A 17,581-nucleotide genomic window follows, 5' to 3' on the forward strand; every position below is an offset into this window, starting at 1 on the left:
GAGAGTCTTAAATTGGTTTGAGCTCTGTAGATACTATCTACGCCTAAAACGTAGGTTAACTTAAATACATCACCCAGGGATGTGGAAAAAAATACACCCCTCCTCCCTCCCCTGAGAGATGCAGTTAAGATAACTTAAGCCTTGGTGTAGATATCATTGGATTGACGGAAGAGTTCTGTCAGCCTAGCAACCTCCTAGCTACAGTGATGGAAAATCCCCTCCTGCTTCTGTAGTAGATGTCTTCAGTATGGTGATAGAGCAGAACTGCAGCTGTGCTGTGCTACTGCAACATAGACATAACCTTACATCAGTTTTAAGATGATTCAATACAGTTAAAGGGGACTCTTAAACTAATTCAGAAATGCCTACACAGTGGGGTTGTACTGATCCTAACTACACTAGGTTGAATTACAACAGTGTAATCCAAGATGCCGACTACTTTCCAGGTGTGTAACAGCTGGGAAATAACCATTTTCACGAGTTGGCAGGGGTGGGGGCATTAGAGCACTGTCTGATAGGAGCAGGGAAGATTTTTGAGTGCTGGAAGATTGGCTTGGGTAAGGTCTTCTGAGAAAATGCAGAACCATTTGGCCTTTCTTCATAACCAAAAGTTCTTTGACCCTACAATGTAGGAATGGAAGAGAGTTGAAGAGATTACCTAGTTCAGTCCCCTGCACTGCGGAAGAACTAAGCATGATCTAGCCCATCCCTTAAAGGTGTTTATCAAACTTGTTTTAAAAAGCCTCCAATGATGGAGATTCTGCAACTACCCTGGGTAATTTGTTCCAATGCTTAACTACCCTGACAGTTAAGTTTTTCCTAATATCTAACCTAAACCTCTCTTTCTGCAATATAAGCCCATTGCTTCTTGCCTAGGCCTCACTGGATAAGGAAAACAGTTTATCACTTTCCTCTTTATAGTAACCTTTTACATACTATCAGGCTTGTACTTTTATCATGCCTTTTCTTTAGATGAAACAAACCCGATTTTTCAGTGTTTTCTCATAGGTCATAATTTCTAGAACTGTAATAATTTTTGTTGCATTCCTCTGGACTTGTTCTAATTTGTCCATATCTTTCCCAAAGTCTGGTAGCCAGAACTCTAATTAAGGTCTTATCAGCATGGAGTAGAGTAGAAGGATTACTTCTCATGTCTTGCTTTCAACACTCCTGCTAATACATTCCAAAATGATGCTTGCTTGTTTTTTTTCCCAATAATATTACATTGATGAGTCTCATTTAGTTTGTGATCCACTGTAACTCCCAGATCCTTTTCTGAAGTACTCCTTCCTAGGCAGTCATTTCACATTTTGTATTTATGCAGTTGATCATACCTTTCTAAATAGAGAATTTTCCATTTGTTCTTATTGAATTTCATCCTATTTATTACAGACTGTTTCTCCATAATTTTGAATTCTAATCATGTCCTCCAAAGCATGTCTAACCTCTCCCTGCTTAATATCATCTGTAAACTTTATAACACTACTCTCTCTGCCATTATCCAAACCATTGATGAAGATATTGAATAGAACCAGACTCAGGACAGATCCCTGCAGGCCCCCATGGATATGTCCTACCAGCTTAACTATGAACTATTGATAAAGGCTGAGTTCGGTTTTCCAAATAATTGTGCACCCACCTTGTATCAGATTTGTCAAGGCTACATTTCCATAGTTTGCTTATGAGAAGATCATGAGAGAGAAAATCAAAATCCTTACTAAAGTCAGGCAATAGCTCATCTTCTGCTTTTTCCCATCCACAAGGTTTATTCTGTCAAAGAAAGATACTAAGTTGGTTTGACATGTTGACTGTTACTTGCTAGGTACTTACAAATTGATTGTTTGTTTACTTCATTACTATTGGGAAATCTGCCTTGACATTTATATATGTTGCCAGTTTCCCTGATTTTAATTTTTACCCTGCTGTGATCATGGTTCCAACCTCAAGTGGACATTCAGTGACCATGTAATTTTAAACTTGTAAAAGGAAATACTTGTTTACACCACACATAATGAATCTATGGAACTAACTGCTGCAGGATACTATTAGCTAAAAGGTTGGTAGGATTTCTTAAGTTTAGTTATATGGATGAGAATATCCACATTTACATTAGATTGGGAAAATATAAGGGATATAGAGCCTCCTGCTTTAGGTATGAACTAACCACTAATTGTCTGGGGTTGGGAAAACATTTCTTTATGGGCAGATTATCCCAGAACTCTCCATACCACTATCAGACAGCCTGAACTAGATCCACAATAGCATTTGCTATAACTGACAGACCCCCACACACGTTCCTGATGTGTGGAAAGCTTAGGAAATGGCAGGCAAGATAAATTATATTGGAAGCAGTGAAGGGGAAGAAACAGTGTACAGCCAGCACTATACCTAAATAGGGAAGCTCAGCTGGCAAAAGAAAAATGGATAGGAATCATAAGGTGGGAATTGTGAGTCCTTAGTTTTATTTTAGGATCAAGCACGGGATTGGTGGGCATAGAAAGCAGTGTAACGGGAAAACACAGTTTTAACTATATCTTGTTCCTGTGTGAGCTGATAGAAAATGTTACCAATTCAATCTCACACAAAGCTGAACCTTATTGAATTCTCAAAATCTCTTATGACAAATCTAGTTACTGGGCACATACCAGATTATTCTGACCTACAAGATGCAGTCCTATAAATGTATCCATGTCATTGGCTACAGGGTTTAACCATGCACTTTCTGTGAAGTATTCGCCTTTGTGGAAGGTGTTAAGTTCTTAAAAGTAATCATGCTTGTGTAGACGAATAGACTTATCTCAAGGTTCCTACTGAACTGGGGGACTGAGAATGAAGAACAGCTAGAGAATCAAGCCTTACCTGTCACTTCAAAGTGTTCTGTTACTTTGCTTGTGCTGGGGTAATTATTCTCTGCACTTAATTATGCTGCTTCAGTGGACTAACCACTGAAGAGATCATAACAAAGCAGCATATCTCCTGTGCGCACTAGGCATTGTTTTTTGAATGCCTGAATAGGTCAACACAAAAGTGACATCTGATGCACAAACACAATCCCTAGTAGCCTCCTTCCCAGAGCTACATTGCTGTGAATGAGGGCTCACTTGTTCTGACACAATTATAAATGACTACTTAAAAAAAATCTCATAGGCTGTTTGCATTGTTTTGCTGGTGGGAGTAAAAAAAGGCTGCTGTTTGCATAATTCTTGATGGCTGTATAGACCACTGTGGATAATGTCTGTTGTGTGATAATACATAAATCATAGCTGATTACAGTCAAATGAGCAGTTGGTTAATACTAAAACCCAGAGCTAATGAAGCTCGTGCTGCCTAAGGCTTTGTAAGTCTGTTTGGAGTATTTGCAAAACTTGATCAAATTTATGAACTTTTTTTCTTTGCAATTTGTATGTGTGTATGCTTGTTTGTGTGTGTGAGAGAGAGAGAGAGAGAGAGCGAGAAATTCAAGGAAAAATATGCAGGTTTCTCTTCCAAGTACTCATACAAGGCACAGCAGTAGGAGATTGTGGGAGACGTATCCTGCTCTCTCATGTTAATATTGGGGTCATTGTGACATGGGCCTTTAAAGTCAAAGAGGAGTAAAAAGCGGGGGGGGGGGGAGATGTTTACATTTATGTCAGCAGGAGAGAGCAGGATATGCCTTTTATGTGTGGGGGGTGAAAGGGGGAATATATAGTGTTCAAATAGCATCAACCAGTTTTATATGCACAATATTAGGATTCTGCTTCCAGTCCAATAGAACTATGAAAAGGTGGTTAAGCAACAATGGAAAAGATCCTTATGGCTTACAGGATGGCTTTCTTACCTTCTCCAAGAAGAAGAAAGGAGGCACTACGGGTTGGACCTCCCTAGTCTAGCACCAGAGAGTTTGCCAGACCAGGGGAGGTTAAGGCTCCCCTCCTGGCTGCCAGCCTGTCTGGAGGCACGAGTCCCAGCCACTGGGCTCCACTCCTAGCCCTGGTCATTGGAATCAGCTCCCAGTCAAGGCTGTGGCTGTGCTCCCCACTATGATGGTCTTGATGGTGGAACTCCCTAGTACATGAATCCTGCCACTGCCAGCCCCAGCCAACGCTCCCTGCCGCACCTGCCCTGCTCCCAACAGCCCCGGCTGAGGCTGCATTCCCCACCACACTGGTGTGGGCTGCATTCCCAGCCACCAACCCAGCTGGATCTGCTTTCCACTGGCTGGGCCTTCACTCCTGATCCTGGCCACCCCTGCTCCCAGCCAGGCTTCTGGTCCAGCAATGTCTGTGATCCTGCCAGAAAGTGCTGGATTTTGGAGGTTCAACCTGTAGCTTGACTATTATGTCTGCCTCTATTATATTATCACAATGCATGTAGAGGATTGGCTGAGTAGCAAAATAAATTTCCATGTTCCTACTGAGCTAAAACTTGGCTTCTCAAGAATAGGAATAAAACCCCTCATTGTTGAACTTCAGTTTTTCCATCAGAAGTCAGTGGCAGTGTAGGTCTACACTGCAACATTATTTCAAAAAAACGTAGTCCACATCTACACAACAAGCAGTTATTTCAAAATAGTGTCAAAATACTGTCAAGCTGGAGGACTTCTTACTTCAACTCCTATAACCCTCATTGTATGAGGAATAAGGGAAGCTAGAGGAAAAGTGCTCCATTTCGAAATAAGTGCCATGTAGATGCTCCCTATTTCAAAATAAGCTATGCAATTGAGGTTGCTCAATTTGCGTAGCTTCTTTCTAATCAAGTCCTGCAGTGTAGACTCACCCTAAGTGTGTGTTGTTGTATTTCAAGCATTTACAATTTGTCTATACTGTATTTTTTTTGCACTGGGTAGCAGTGAAAGTGCACAAGTACAAAAGCCACCAGTGTAGATAATCCCTCAATTTCCTAGGCTCTGGTTCAGAATGTTTGTCTTATGCATTCATTGTCAGCCAACACAATCTTCTCCCTTTTGAGTACCCAGGTATTGCTTAACCACCCAGGGAGAGGCTAAGAAATACAGCTTATATTTGAAGGCTCAAATGGTGTTAGAGAAGCCATCAGATGGATTGGTGGGAGGCCAGAAGGTGCTGTCGCTTGTAGGAATGAGTGTGTGCATCACAAGTACTGGCACTGATAGCCCTTCAGATGGGATACATATTGTTACAGTAATAGAAGAAATAACCTTCCTTCCCAGACAGAAACAGCTACTATGGACCCAAGAAGCGATTTAAAGTGCTTGGGTATCCCTGTTCATATTTTTTGTATCTATAAATTGGCATATCATTATCCATAATTCCATGCTATCTAATCTTGCTGTTTCTGTGCTGTCTTTGAAGATCATTCTGTCATGACTGTGGCTCTGTCTCAGTTAACTTTGATAAGAAAAGTAGGAGTACACCAGAGGTGAAAGTAAGGAGGGGTGCATCCCGGTACGCAGTTCTGGCAAGAGCTGGCTGAGCTGCGGCAAGAGGTAGTACGGAGCTATTTAAAGAGCTGTCAGAGACCTGGATTGCAATAGAAATTTAAGTTCCTTTCACCCCTGGGGCACACTCCCACTGAAGTTTGTGATTCAAGCCTGCCTTATCCTCACCCTCAGGTACGTGATCATATCCCGAGAAGAGAGGGAGCAGAACCTGATGGCCTTTCAGCATAGTGAGAGGATTTACTTCCGAGCCTGTCGGGACATCCGGCCTGGGGAGAGGCTGAGAGTCTGGTACAGTGAGGATTACATGAAGCGGTTGCATAGTATGTCACAGGAGACCATCAACAGAAACCTCACAAGAGGTGAGTTTCTGCCTTCCCATAACCTTTTTGTTTTCCTTTCTGTGATCAAGCTCTGTGCACCAGATGCTTTCAATCAAAGGCATATAATATAAATAAATAAAACTCAATCTGTGTATGGTGTTCTGAACTTCTATAATTGAAGCTCACTGGGTGCAGAGTCCCTGCTGCTGGGTTCCAGGGGATAGAAATATAAGAAATAAAACCACACATTGTGGAGTGGAGAATCATGGAAAGGCATTTTCACTTTATATAAGGTAAGAAACTGAAACAAAACACTGGGATCTCAGAATTTCCCTTCTACAAGGTTTGTCCCTTCTGAAGGTTGCTGAGTTGGTGGCTCCACTGTGTTGCCTGATCTAAGATTGCTTATGAATTTCCAGTTACCGCCTTTAGGACTGACAGGTTCTTTGTCCCAGGATCAGGCCCTGTATTCAATTATACAATCGTTGGGAACCCTGATGTGCAAAGATGCAACACTCACACCATAGGAATGCCTATATTTGCAAATATAGTTTATTAATACATTTAGCACAGTCACAAACACCACAACTTTATAAGATAAATAGGAAATGTACTTCTTACATTTCCATATCATATACTCACACCATTCCTTCCAGAACAACCCGAAGTCTTAGCCATCATCTTCCTTACCACCTGCACCTTCCCCATCATTAACAGTGGCCATCATTCTGTCACCTCCCAAGATCTACATCTCTTTCTCCTACTGCCCCAAGCTGAAATGCCACTTTTATAATACGTTATACTGATGTTATGTTTTCTGCGTATTTGTATTTCCTCACCTTACTAATGGTGAATGTCTGTTTCCAGTAGGTCAGTATATCATTTATCACAACTTATTATTATATGTGTCAATTTGATACCATGGGCCTTTTGTGGTTGTTTATCACATTTATTATTTCTGTCCTACCGATTATTCAGTCTGGTTATTTTGGGTTTTTCTATGTAATGATGTATGTGCTAAATTTGAGGGTATTCTAGGCCTATACCATGGAAAGTCACTCTATCTTATCACCATCTAGCTATGCGAACGGTTCCAAACATATGTGAGCTAACTGTGCTTTCTGTGTGAAAGGTCCCAAACAAAAATACTAATTTTACTTTGGCTCAACATAGAGGACGTGGCCTGTAAGTCTCTAGTGTTACAGCCAAACTGCCATATAAACCTGCCAAAACTTACTATAATCTAATATATAAAGGAGAATGTTTGTGCGCTAATAACTTGGACACTATAAGAGCTACCGCACGCAACATTACTGCTACATCTAATAAAAAGCAGAATAAAATGAAGCAAGAATAGAGTAAATACAACAGAAACAAACTAGCCCATTGGCTACAGGTCCTCCCCTTGATAGAGTGAGTGTTAATGAACCCTATCACGTAAAATGAGGATTTTACCCTTAACACAGTAGATAACAGGAAAATGGGAAATGTCACAGGCTTAATTAGTATGTGTTAAGGGATTGGCAAAAATTTGACCCTGTGACTCTGCTCTCCAATTGACCATACAAATAATGTAAGATATATCAACAATGGCAAGATGCTGGCCAATATCACCATATGTTATCCTTCACAAACAAGTCTCCTGTTTAGTTAGCCTGGTAAGCTACCAACAACAACGACTACTGATCCTGTTGGTACCTTCCTTCTGGCCTCAATGCAGTATATACACCTCAAACGTATTGTATTTACCAATTTAGAGATACCTGTCTTCAGAGCAGCAAGCCATTAGTGGAATTTTCATGTGGTGATATATTACCAAAAGAGACACATCACTGGGTTTACTATAGATGTTATCTTTGTGGTGTTTGAACACAGTCAAAGAAGCTATGAAGAGGACACATACGGTTTTGCCATAATAATCTTAATAAAAGTAGAAGTGCAGTGTGTCAGACCTGACACATGAATTAATTTAGTGGCATTTTTAATAAGAATTGAACAAGTGTCTTTTCCTGTTTCCTGTTGTAAAATCATAATTACCAACACAATATACTTAATGCTAATTCCTGGTTAAATTACCTTCTTCAATCCTAAACTTATAGGATGGCGTAATATGTACATACTTCATACAGAACTGATATATGCCATACCATACCCATTGCTACATCTGATATAGATGTATCCACTCTGAAGTTATTGATTTGAATATAAATCCCTTTTAGGTTACTAAAGGTGACATGGTTACATTCACTAGCTTATAACAGAGGGTTGCACATTCACCTGATATGCCCCTTAATAATATGTTCCTTTAAGATACATTTTGTTTTTGTATATATGCAGGTATAACACCAACAGTTTAAGCAATAAACTCAGTACTGTCCATATCCAGTCTTCTCCAAGTTTTGCATACTGTCCACTTGGTATGAGATTATATCACCCCAGAAACGATATTAGTGCACAAAAGATGTCCTTGCACCAGTGCACCAAAGGGTGTCCTTGTACTGTTGGCTTCAGACCACAATTATTACTGAGTTAGAGTTCACTATGTGGAGATTTAGGACAGAATCTGTTTTCTCCATTACCTTTATTCAGTACATGAAGTAAATACTCATGGAAACTGCGTAATCATGGGAGATTTCAACTTTCCAGATACAGACTGGAGAACAAGTGCTAGTAATAATAATAGGGCTCAGATTTTCCTAGATGTGATAGCTGATGAATTCCTTCATCAAGTAGTTGCTGAACCAACAAGGGGGGATGCTATTTTAGATTTGGTTTTGGTGAGTAGCAAGGACCTCATAGATGAAATGGTTGTAGGAGACAACCTTGGCTTGAATGATCATAAGCTAATTCAGTTCAAATTAAATGGAAGGATAAACAAAAATTAATCTGAGACTAGGGTTTTTGATTTCAAAAGGGCTAACTTTAATAAATTAAGGAAATTAGTTAGGGAAGTTGATTGGACTAAAGAAAGTATGGACCTTAAAGTGGAGGAGGCCTGGAATTATTTTAAGTTAAAGTTGCAGAAGCTGTCAGAAGCCTGTATCCCTAGAAAAGGGGAAAAAAATTATAGGCAGGTGTGTTAGACCAAGCTGGATGAGCAAGTATCTCAGAGAGGTGATTAAGAAAAAGCAGAAAGCATATAAGGAGTGGAAAATGGGAGGGATCAGTAAAGAAAGCTACCTTATTGAGGTTAGAGCATGTAGGGACAAAGTGAGAAAGGCTAAAAGTCAGGTAGATTTGGACCTTGCAAAGGGAATTAAAACCAATAGTAAAAGGTTCTATAGCCATATAAATAGGAAAAAAAACAAAAAAAGAAGAAGTAGGACCGCTAATTACTAAGGATGGAGTGGAGGTTAAGGATAATCTAGGAATGGCCCAATATTTGAACAAATACTTTGCTTCAGTCTTTAATGAGGCTAATGAAGAGCTTAGGGATAATGGTAACTTAACAAATGGGGCTAAAGATATGGAGGTAGATATTACCATATCCGAGATAAAAGCCAAACTTGAACAGCTTAATGGGAGTAAATCGGGGGGCCCAGATAATCTTCATCCAAGAATATTAAAGGAACTGGCACATGAACTTGCAAGTCCATTAGCACAAATTTTTAATAAATCTCTAAACTCGGGTTGTACCATTTGACTGGAGAATTGCTAATATAGTTCCGATTTTTAAGAAAGGGAAAAAAAGCGACCCAGGTAACTATAGGCCTGTTAGTTTGACATCTGTAGTATGTAAGATCCTGGAAAAAATTTTGAAGGAGAAAGTAGTTAGAGACCATTGAGGCTAATGGCAATTGGGACAAATTACAACATGGTTTTACAAAAGGCAGATCGTGCCAAACCAACCTGATCTCCTTTCTTGAGAAAGTAATAGATTTTTTAGATAAAGGAAATGCAGTGGATCTAATCTACCTCGACTTTAGTAAGGCATTTGATACAGTACCACATGGGGAATTATTGGTTAAATTGGAAAAGATAGGGATTAATATGAAAGTTGAGAGGTGGATAAGCAACTGGTTAAAGGGGAGACTACAGCAGGTCATATTGAAAGGTGAACTGTCAGGTTGGAGGAAGGTTACTAGCGGAGTTCCTCAGGGATCAGTTTTGGGGCCAATTTTATTTAATCTTTTTATCGCTGACCTTGGCACCAAAAGTGGAAGTGTCCTGATAAAATTTGTGGATGACACAAAGTTGGGAGCTATTGCCAATACAGAAAAGGATCGGGATATCATACAGGAAGATCTGGATGATCTTGTAAATTGGAGTGATAGCAATAGGATGAAATGTAATAGTGAGAAGTGTAAGGTTATGCATTTAGGGATTAATAACAAGAATTTTAGTTATAAGCTGGGGACATATCAATTGGATGTAATGGAGGAGGAGAAGGACCTCGGAGTCCTGGTTGATTATAGGATGACTATTAGCCGTCATTTTGATATGGCCATGAAAAAGGCTAATATGGTCTTGGGATGTATTAGGCGAGGTATTTCCAGTAGGGATAAGGAGGTGTTAGTGCCATTATACAAGGCATTGGTGAGACCCCATTTGGAATACTGTGTGCAGTTCTGGTCTCCCATGTTTAAGAAGGATGAATTCAAACTGGAACAGGTACAAAGAAGGACCACTAGGATGATCCGAGGAATGGAAAACCTGTCTTATGAAAGGAGACTCAAGGAGCTTGGCTTGTTTACCTTAACCAAAAGAAGGCTGAGGGGGGACATGATTGTACTTTTAAAATATATTACAGGGATAAATACCAGGGAGGGAAAGGAATTATTTAAGCTTAATACCAATGTGGAAACAAGAACAAATGGATATAAGCTGGCTAGTAGGAAGTTTAGACTTGAGATTAGATGAAGGCTTCTAACCATTAATGGAGTGAGGTTCTGGAACGGCCTTCCAAGGGAAGTAGTGGGGGCAAAAGATCTATCTGGCTTCAAGATTAAACTAGATGGCTATGTCTACACTGCACCCCTTTTTCGGAAAAGGGATGCAGATTAGACACTTGAAAGTAGGCATAAGGGATCCTCCGGAAAAGGGCTTATTTTCCGGAAAATCGCGTCTAGACTGGCGCTTTTCTCCGGCAAAAACCCCGAGCCTGAAAAAAGCGGCAGCCATGTAAATGCAAATGCCGCAGGGGATATTTAAATCCCCCGTGGATTTGCAATTCCGAAGTGTCTAATCTGCATCCCTTTTCCGGAAAAGGGGTGCAGTGTAGACACAGCCCATGGGTTTATGAAGGGGATGGTTTGATGAGATAACATGATCTTGGTAACAAATTGACCATTCGTTATCAGTGGGAAATAGGTGAATGGAGGGATGATAGGAATTACTATAGAGAACTTTCTGGGTGTCTGGCTGATGAGTCTTGCCCACATGCTCAGGGTTTAGCTGATCGCCATATTTGGGGTCGGGAAGGAATTTTCCTCCAGGGTAGATTGGCAGAGGCCCTGGAGGTTTTTCGCCTTCCTCTGTAGCATGGAGTACAGATCACAGCTACAGGATTCTCTGCATCTTGGGGTCTTCAAAGTATTTGAAGGCTTCAATATCTGAGATATAGGTGAGAGGATTATTCTGGGAGGGATGGGTGAGATTCTGTGGCCTGCAGTGTGCAGGGGGTCAGACTAGATGATCATAATGGTCCCTTCTGATCTTAAAGTCTATGAGTACAAACACTGGAGCTTGGGAATCTACATTTAATTGGCCAGGTGAATTCCTGAACCAAATATTAGGACATCACAGCTGCTGCAGAAGAGCCATGCTGGCTGCTACCTGATTTTGTGAGTTGGTTTTGGCTTGGGTCTCCTCTGAGGCGTTTGTGATGTTGCCAAGTACCTCTAAAGTCATGTCCCTTTCCTGATCCAACATGGACATTTCCTAGCTTTACATTACACTTAATTTCTTAACGATTTCTAAACAAACCTTTGAATGACAAGTTCTATACATTTAAAATTTTGTTCCAGTGTAGACATATACACCGCCCCCCTTTGCTGGCTATAATCTTGATGATTATCCCACCATCATGTTACTTTATCTGGAACCTGATTTTACATTTTATTGAGTTTGATTATTAAAACCAAATGATATAATTAATCGATGCTGTAGTATACTAATATATACTCTATTATATCAATCATATTTTATATTTTATAACATTTCAGCATATACATATATATTACAATATGCCGTGTGTGTATATATAAAATATATAAAAATATAATGTTAAACATTATAGCTGTAATATAGGTATTAAAGATAGAATTCTACATTAATACTGTGGAGGTTTGGCCAACAAACTCTTGAAACTTGGGTTCTGACAAACAATTGGCCATGTTGCTTAACAAATTCCAAATCAAAATTACATATATATATTTGTAAATATAATAGTTCCAATTAAGTTGCTCATTGCAAATACACCTAAATTTATGATAGACTTGTACAAAGATTGAACCACCATTTATGTTTTATAAGGACTCTAATTATACACTGATTATACTATAACTAGTGCAGTGCCACAAACATTATTACAAATATTTATATTATGCACATTTTATGTATATCCTCCATTACCCAGTGTTGTTGCAACAAAACTCCACAAAACATAATTTGGTCATGTGACACAAAACATAGAACTTATAGACAAATAATTTTAACATAGCACCAAATCATACCATCAATGTACTGAACGTTGTTAACGTTGTTGGACCATGTCCAGGAAACCTAAGGGTTAAAACATAAATGGTTCCAGATTTACCTGTAAAAGAGGTCTAATAAATTAATTAGGAGCCAAATATGTTTCCTTGCATTTTTAGATTAGAACACAAGTGAGTAACCATTAACTCATCTGAATCTGTTTCAGATTCAGATTAAAACTGGTTAGTTGGAAAATCTGAGTAGGAGTAGGGACTCCTCTGACCTACACAGAAGAGTGTAGGAATAAAACACATTTCGGTTTACCCAGCTCTAACTGTTCAAAGACCCTATGATGGAGCCTTGTCTGCTGAAAGATCCTCATTCTCTGGGTATCTTTTAAAGATACCACCATGTGCCAAAGGATCTGTCCAAGTACTGATTGGGAATCTGGGAAGCTATTAAACAGCTATTAAACGGTGCTCATACTAAAAAAATACTTCTGTCTGGATAAGAATTGCTAGTACCTTTAAGTGACAGCAGTTCCTTTGCTGTTGCCTCTTTAATGCATAGGATGCTGGTTACATGGTTTCACAGAACAAACTAGAATATCTGCTTTACTTTGTATTATACTTTTATTCTTCAGTAAAACTATTTAAAATATGAAACAAATATTAAAATATTAACTTTTTATTTAGGTTACATAAAAGGAAAAATTACAAGAGAAAAGTCAAATATATTCTTTTGTAAAATTAAAACTTGTAACAATAACTAGATTGTGTGTAACAAAGGCAGCTGCATTTTCCTAAAATGCTTCCTATGTAAAGCAGAAATAATATAGGTTGCTGGTTTCTTTTACCAAACTTGGTATGTTTGAAATCGCAACTAACTTGACACCTATTTTTAGAATCATGATGCATTGCAGCTGAGTCAGACCCCAAAGTTTATGATTGCAATTGGCCAATACAAATATGTAAGTAACAATATTAATACTTGCATTTAATCCAAGGATGAAATTACCCTTGATATCCTTGTTACCTACGTTTCCTTTCCCACTGCCTCCTACTTACAGATTCAGGGAGAGTGGAGTAGTGCTTAGCAAGAGTTTGCTTTTGTTGTTACACCAGACTTAGCCCGATGAATCAAAAATATTAGATTTTAACTTTTTTTTAAGGAAAAAAAAAGGTTAGTTTAAACTTCAATATTATTCTGGTAAAAGTAATTCGCTTTGCCCACTTCCTTTTTCCTCCAAAACACTCAGATGCATTTCCCCTATAGGCTTTATTTATTTATTTAGCCATGATCTGTTAACTACTAGTCGAAGATACAGTGACTTTTTGCTTCCTGTTGAAATCATATATTAAAAGCACAGTATCTGTCAGTCTGATAGAGTACGGAATTTAGATTATAGTCTGTACAACTAAGTGGGGGCTGAGTCTTTGGTACCTTTTGGTAAGTACATTTTTCTTTTGAATAATTTTTTTAACCATTTTATGCAGTTTTATTTCCTGAATTATTAACACCCTGCTTTTGGTGGAAGAGAAGCTTATACAGCAAAACTTAGGCAACTTTCATTTCTTCTCTTTACCCTAATAAATACAAAAAACTGTACTTTGTACTGCTCTCTATATTTCTATACTTTCCCTGACTATATTATTAAATGTCTTAAACCTTACATTAAACATAGGATCCTGTGATCAATGCCTAGCTAATCACCTGGCTATGTTTTATTCATACTTACTCTACTAAACCTCCTGTATTCCATTCACTTTCAATTTCTTTTTGAAATGAGCTCAATTAATAGGTTACTCGCTAGTCTAATTAGTGTTATACATAGGTGTACAAAAAAATCCACAAACATGTATAGAGACATCTCTCCTTAAGTAAATAACCCCTTAACGGGTTTCAACAATTACTTAAATGAGTCCCTCAAAACAGCAGCGGGGGAGGGGTAGATTGGCTCCCTCTCTCTTCGCTCTGTGGCTCTTAACTGATCAAGAGGTTATTACCCAGTCGAGGCCTATCAAGCAGCAAGGGGGAAGCTGCAAGGAGACGGATCTAGTCGCAGCCTGGGGAAGTTGAGGGGACTGAAATAAGGCAGCTTGAACTATACAAGCTCTGAGTTAATGCAGTCTTTTGGCAGCAACTAATACATAAATTGATCAACTTCTTCCACCACCTTGGATCCTGATATGACTGCACTTTTATCTTCTTCTGGTACCATAATATTATCACAATTCAACTTACAAAGCCCTCTTAACACACATATAAAGGAATCCCCTTTATATTTTAGTGACTAGTTGGTGTTTCCAATGTGTTGCCTGATCTAAGATTGCTTATGAATTTCCAATGACCACCTTTAGGATTGACAGGTCCTTTGTCCCAGAATCAGGCCCATTATTCAATTATTCCATTGTTGGGAACCCTGGTGTGCACAGATGCAACACACACAATATAGGAACTCTTGTATATTTACAAATATAGTGTATTAATACTTTTATTGTAGTCACAAGCACCCCAATTTCAGAAGATAAATAGGGAATGTACATCTATATTTCCATACCATATACTCCCAATATTCCTTCTAGAACTGGGGTCAGCAACCTTTTCAAACCAAAGAGCTAAACTACATCATAATTCAGAACATGTGGTCAACAAAGAGCTGTATAAGAATGCCAATTTGCATGACTGAAAATATACAACTTAATATTATTAAGAATTGACATGATGATTAATAATAGCATAAATGAAACATTTACTCACAGACTTAGGCTATGTCTAGACTATGCTCTATTTTCAAAAGAGGATATTTCGAAAGTGAAAGTCTGGATGCGTTTTTTTTTTTTCAGAAGAAAACCCTATTTCAAAAAAACTGCTCTTCCTTAAAAAATGAGGTTTGTGCAATTTTTTTTAAAAAAGGGTTTTTTCCCAAAAAAACGCGTTCAGACTACTTTCACTTTTGAAAGCTCTGCTTTCGAAAGTGAGATTGGAATTCCTGTGGAATTTGCATATCGTTTGTCGAAAATAGAGTGTAGTTTAGACGTACCTTTAATTTAATGGGATGTCTGCTGCTGCATCTTTTTTAAGTTTTCTTTGAAGTTTACATCATAACTAGTCAAATTCAGGTTCCTGCACGCATTCAAGCTACATGAATAATTATGCATTTTTTAAATTTAGAATGAATGTTTCATTTTAATTTAAAAAGTCGCATGTGTTTTGAGAATGACAAAAGAGCCATATTTGGTTCCATACTGAGCCATATGTGGTTCAAGCAACATAGGTTGCTGCCCCCTGTTCTAGAACAACCTGAAGTCTTAGCCATCATCTTCCTCATCACCTGCAGCTTCCCTATGATCAACAGTGGCCATCATTCTTCTTCAAGGCGTGTCCTGTGGGAGCTCCACTGGAGGTGTTTCAGCACCCCTGGGCTTATAGTTGGATATTTTTAGCAGCGGTAACTTCGGTGCTAATGTTCATGCATGGTGCTGTCTCATGCCGTAGCAAGCGTGCCGATGCACACACATTGTCAGGAGTCCCTCGATTCCTTCTCAACCGTTTCAGGGTTTGGTCAGAATCCAGCTGCACTCCTGTTCACTTCTTCAGATAAGATTGTTATTAGCATAGTTTATTTAGATATAGATTTATTTGGGTGCTTTCCCTCTCTATTTCCTCTTAAAAAAATCTATTTCTTTCTAACCCTTTTCCCTCTAGTTAGACTTATAATCATGCCAGGCTTTCCTGGCTTTAAAAGATGCCTTACTTGCAGTCTGTCCATCCCAAAATTGTCACCATTGAAAAAAGTTCTCCTCCAAGTGTTTTAGGGCCAGAGATGGGCAGTTAAAACTTCTCATGATGGAGATGACAATAAAACCAGCATCTAAACCAGAGTCATAGGCCACTCCAGGGGCAGATGACCATTTTGCGGGGCCCAGGGCAGCCCAATTTCGCAGGGTCCCCCTTTGCCGCAGTGCATGCGTGGGGCTTCTTGAAGCGCGGGGCCCGGGGCAGCCGCCCCGCTCGCCCTGCCCTATATCCGCCTCTGGGCCACTCCACCACAAACTTTCCCTAATGTAGTCTCAGAGCAAGGGACAACTGTACCTCCTCAAGAGGATCCAGCTAAGACGACAGCAAAGAGGAAGCACGTATCCCCAAGTACTGAGTGGCTGACTAAAAAGGAATCTCCACAAAAAAAGCCATCCTCAGTTCCGAAGGCACTGGCTTTGGGGGATTGGCAGGTTAAAGACACGTCCAGTGCGGACAAGTCCTGAGGGGCAGTGTCAGCTAAAGAAGCACACCTTGAGGTCTCCTCTTCAAAATCTAAAAAGACCACTCTTGCACTGTTGGCACCGAAAAAGTTGGCACTGAAGCCAGTAGAACAGACGAGTACTGTGAGCTGCCTGAGCCTACTGGTAAAGGCCCCATCAAAAATGGTAACAGGCTCGCTCACCAAGACATCATTGGTACCAATGATGGTACAGGCAGACAGCATCTCCGGACCTACACCAGCGCACACCGAGATCACACCAGCATCCTCGGTATTGTTATTCCTGGCACCATGCCCCGGGACCTCACATAAAGATTTTGCAGTTACATCAGTACTGGAAGCCACTCTCTTCGGAACCGATGCCACTCTGACATTTGAGAGACCGAGCAGGCTTGCCACCCTATCTCGTTCTGCTCCGCCTTTCTCAAGTCAGAATGAGGATGAGAATGAAGAAATGTCCTTCTCTCACTCTTTTCCTAAACCAGGGGCGAGGAACCTTTTTTTGGGTCAGGAGCCACTCACCCACAGAAAAATCAGTCAGGGGCTACATGCATGTGAGAAGCAAAAGCAAACAAACAAACCCTCACTGATGTGACCCCCGACTGAGAAGGAGAAAGACATTCCCGAGCTTCCCCTCACACACCAGAGGTTGGGAGGAAGCCAGCCTAGAAAATTTTGTTTACTCCAGCCCCACGGTGGGCAGCAAGGGGGCTGGAGTGACACCATGGACTCCCTACTGTTGGGAGGGGCCTTGAGCCTTGGGGGGCTAGATCCAGACAAGCTGGGAGCCAGATCCCAGGCCTGAGGTTCCCCACCCCTGACCTAAACCATCCTAACAACTCCAACCAAGGGCAGATGTGGTAGCTTTTTCCCTGGTTCCCTCTCATCCCTTTCCCTCCATCTTGGCAGGGATGGGATCCGTTGGCCCCCTTCAGAGCCCAGATGGCAGCACCTCAGTCCCCA

General features: G+C 40.0%; 1 protein-coding gene across 2 annotated transcripts in view; it reads left to right on the forward strand.

Moving 5' to 3' along the window:
- The window catches only part of PRDM11 (PR/SET domain 11), a 73,449-nt gene that overhangs the window by 41,574 nt on the left and 14,294 nt on the right, over positions 1-17,581 (forward strand). For both annotated transcript variants that reach the window (XM_075927543.2, XM_075927544.2), the window contains exon 6: positions 5,573-5,760. In XM_075927543.2, coding sequence (XP_075783658.1) covers positions 5,573-5,760 — 188 coding nt within the window. The remainder of the gene's footprint in view (positions 1-5,572; positions 5,761-17,581) is intronic.

The sequence above is a fragment of the Pelodiscus sinensis genome, chromosome 5 (genome assembly GCF_052426305.1).
Source record: "Pelodiscus sinensis isolate ZL-2025 chromosome 5, ASM5242630v1, whole genome shotgun sequence".
NCBI lineage: Eukaryota > Metazoa > Chordata > Testudines > Trionychidae > Pelodiscus > Pelodiscus sinensis.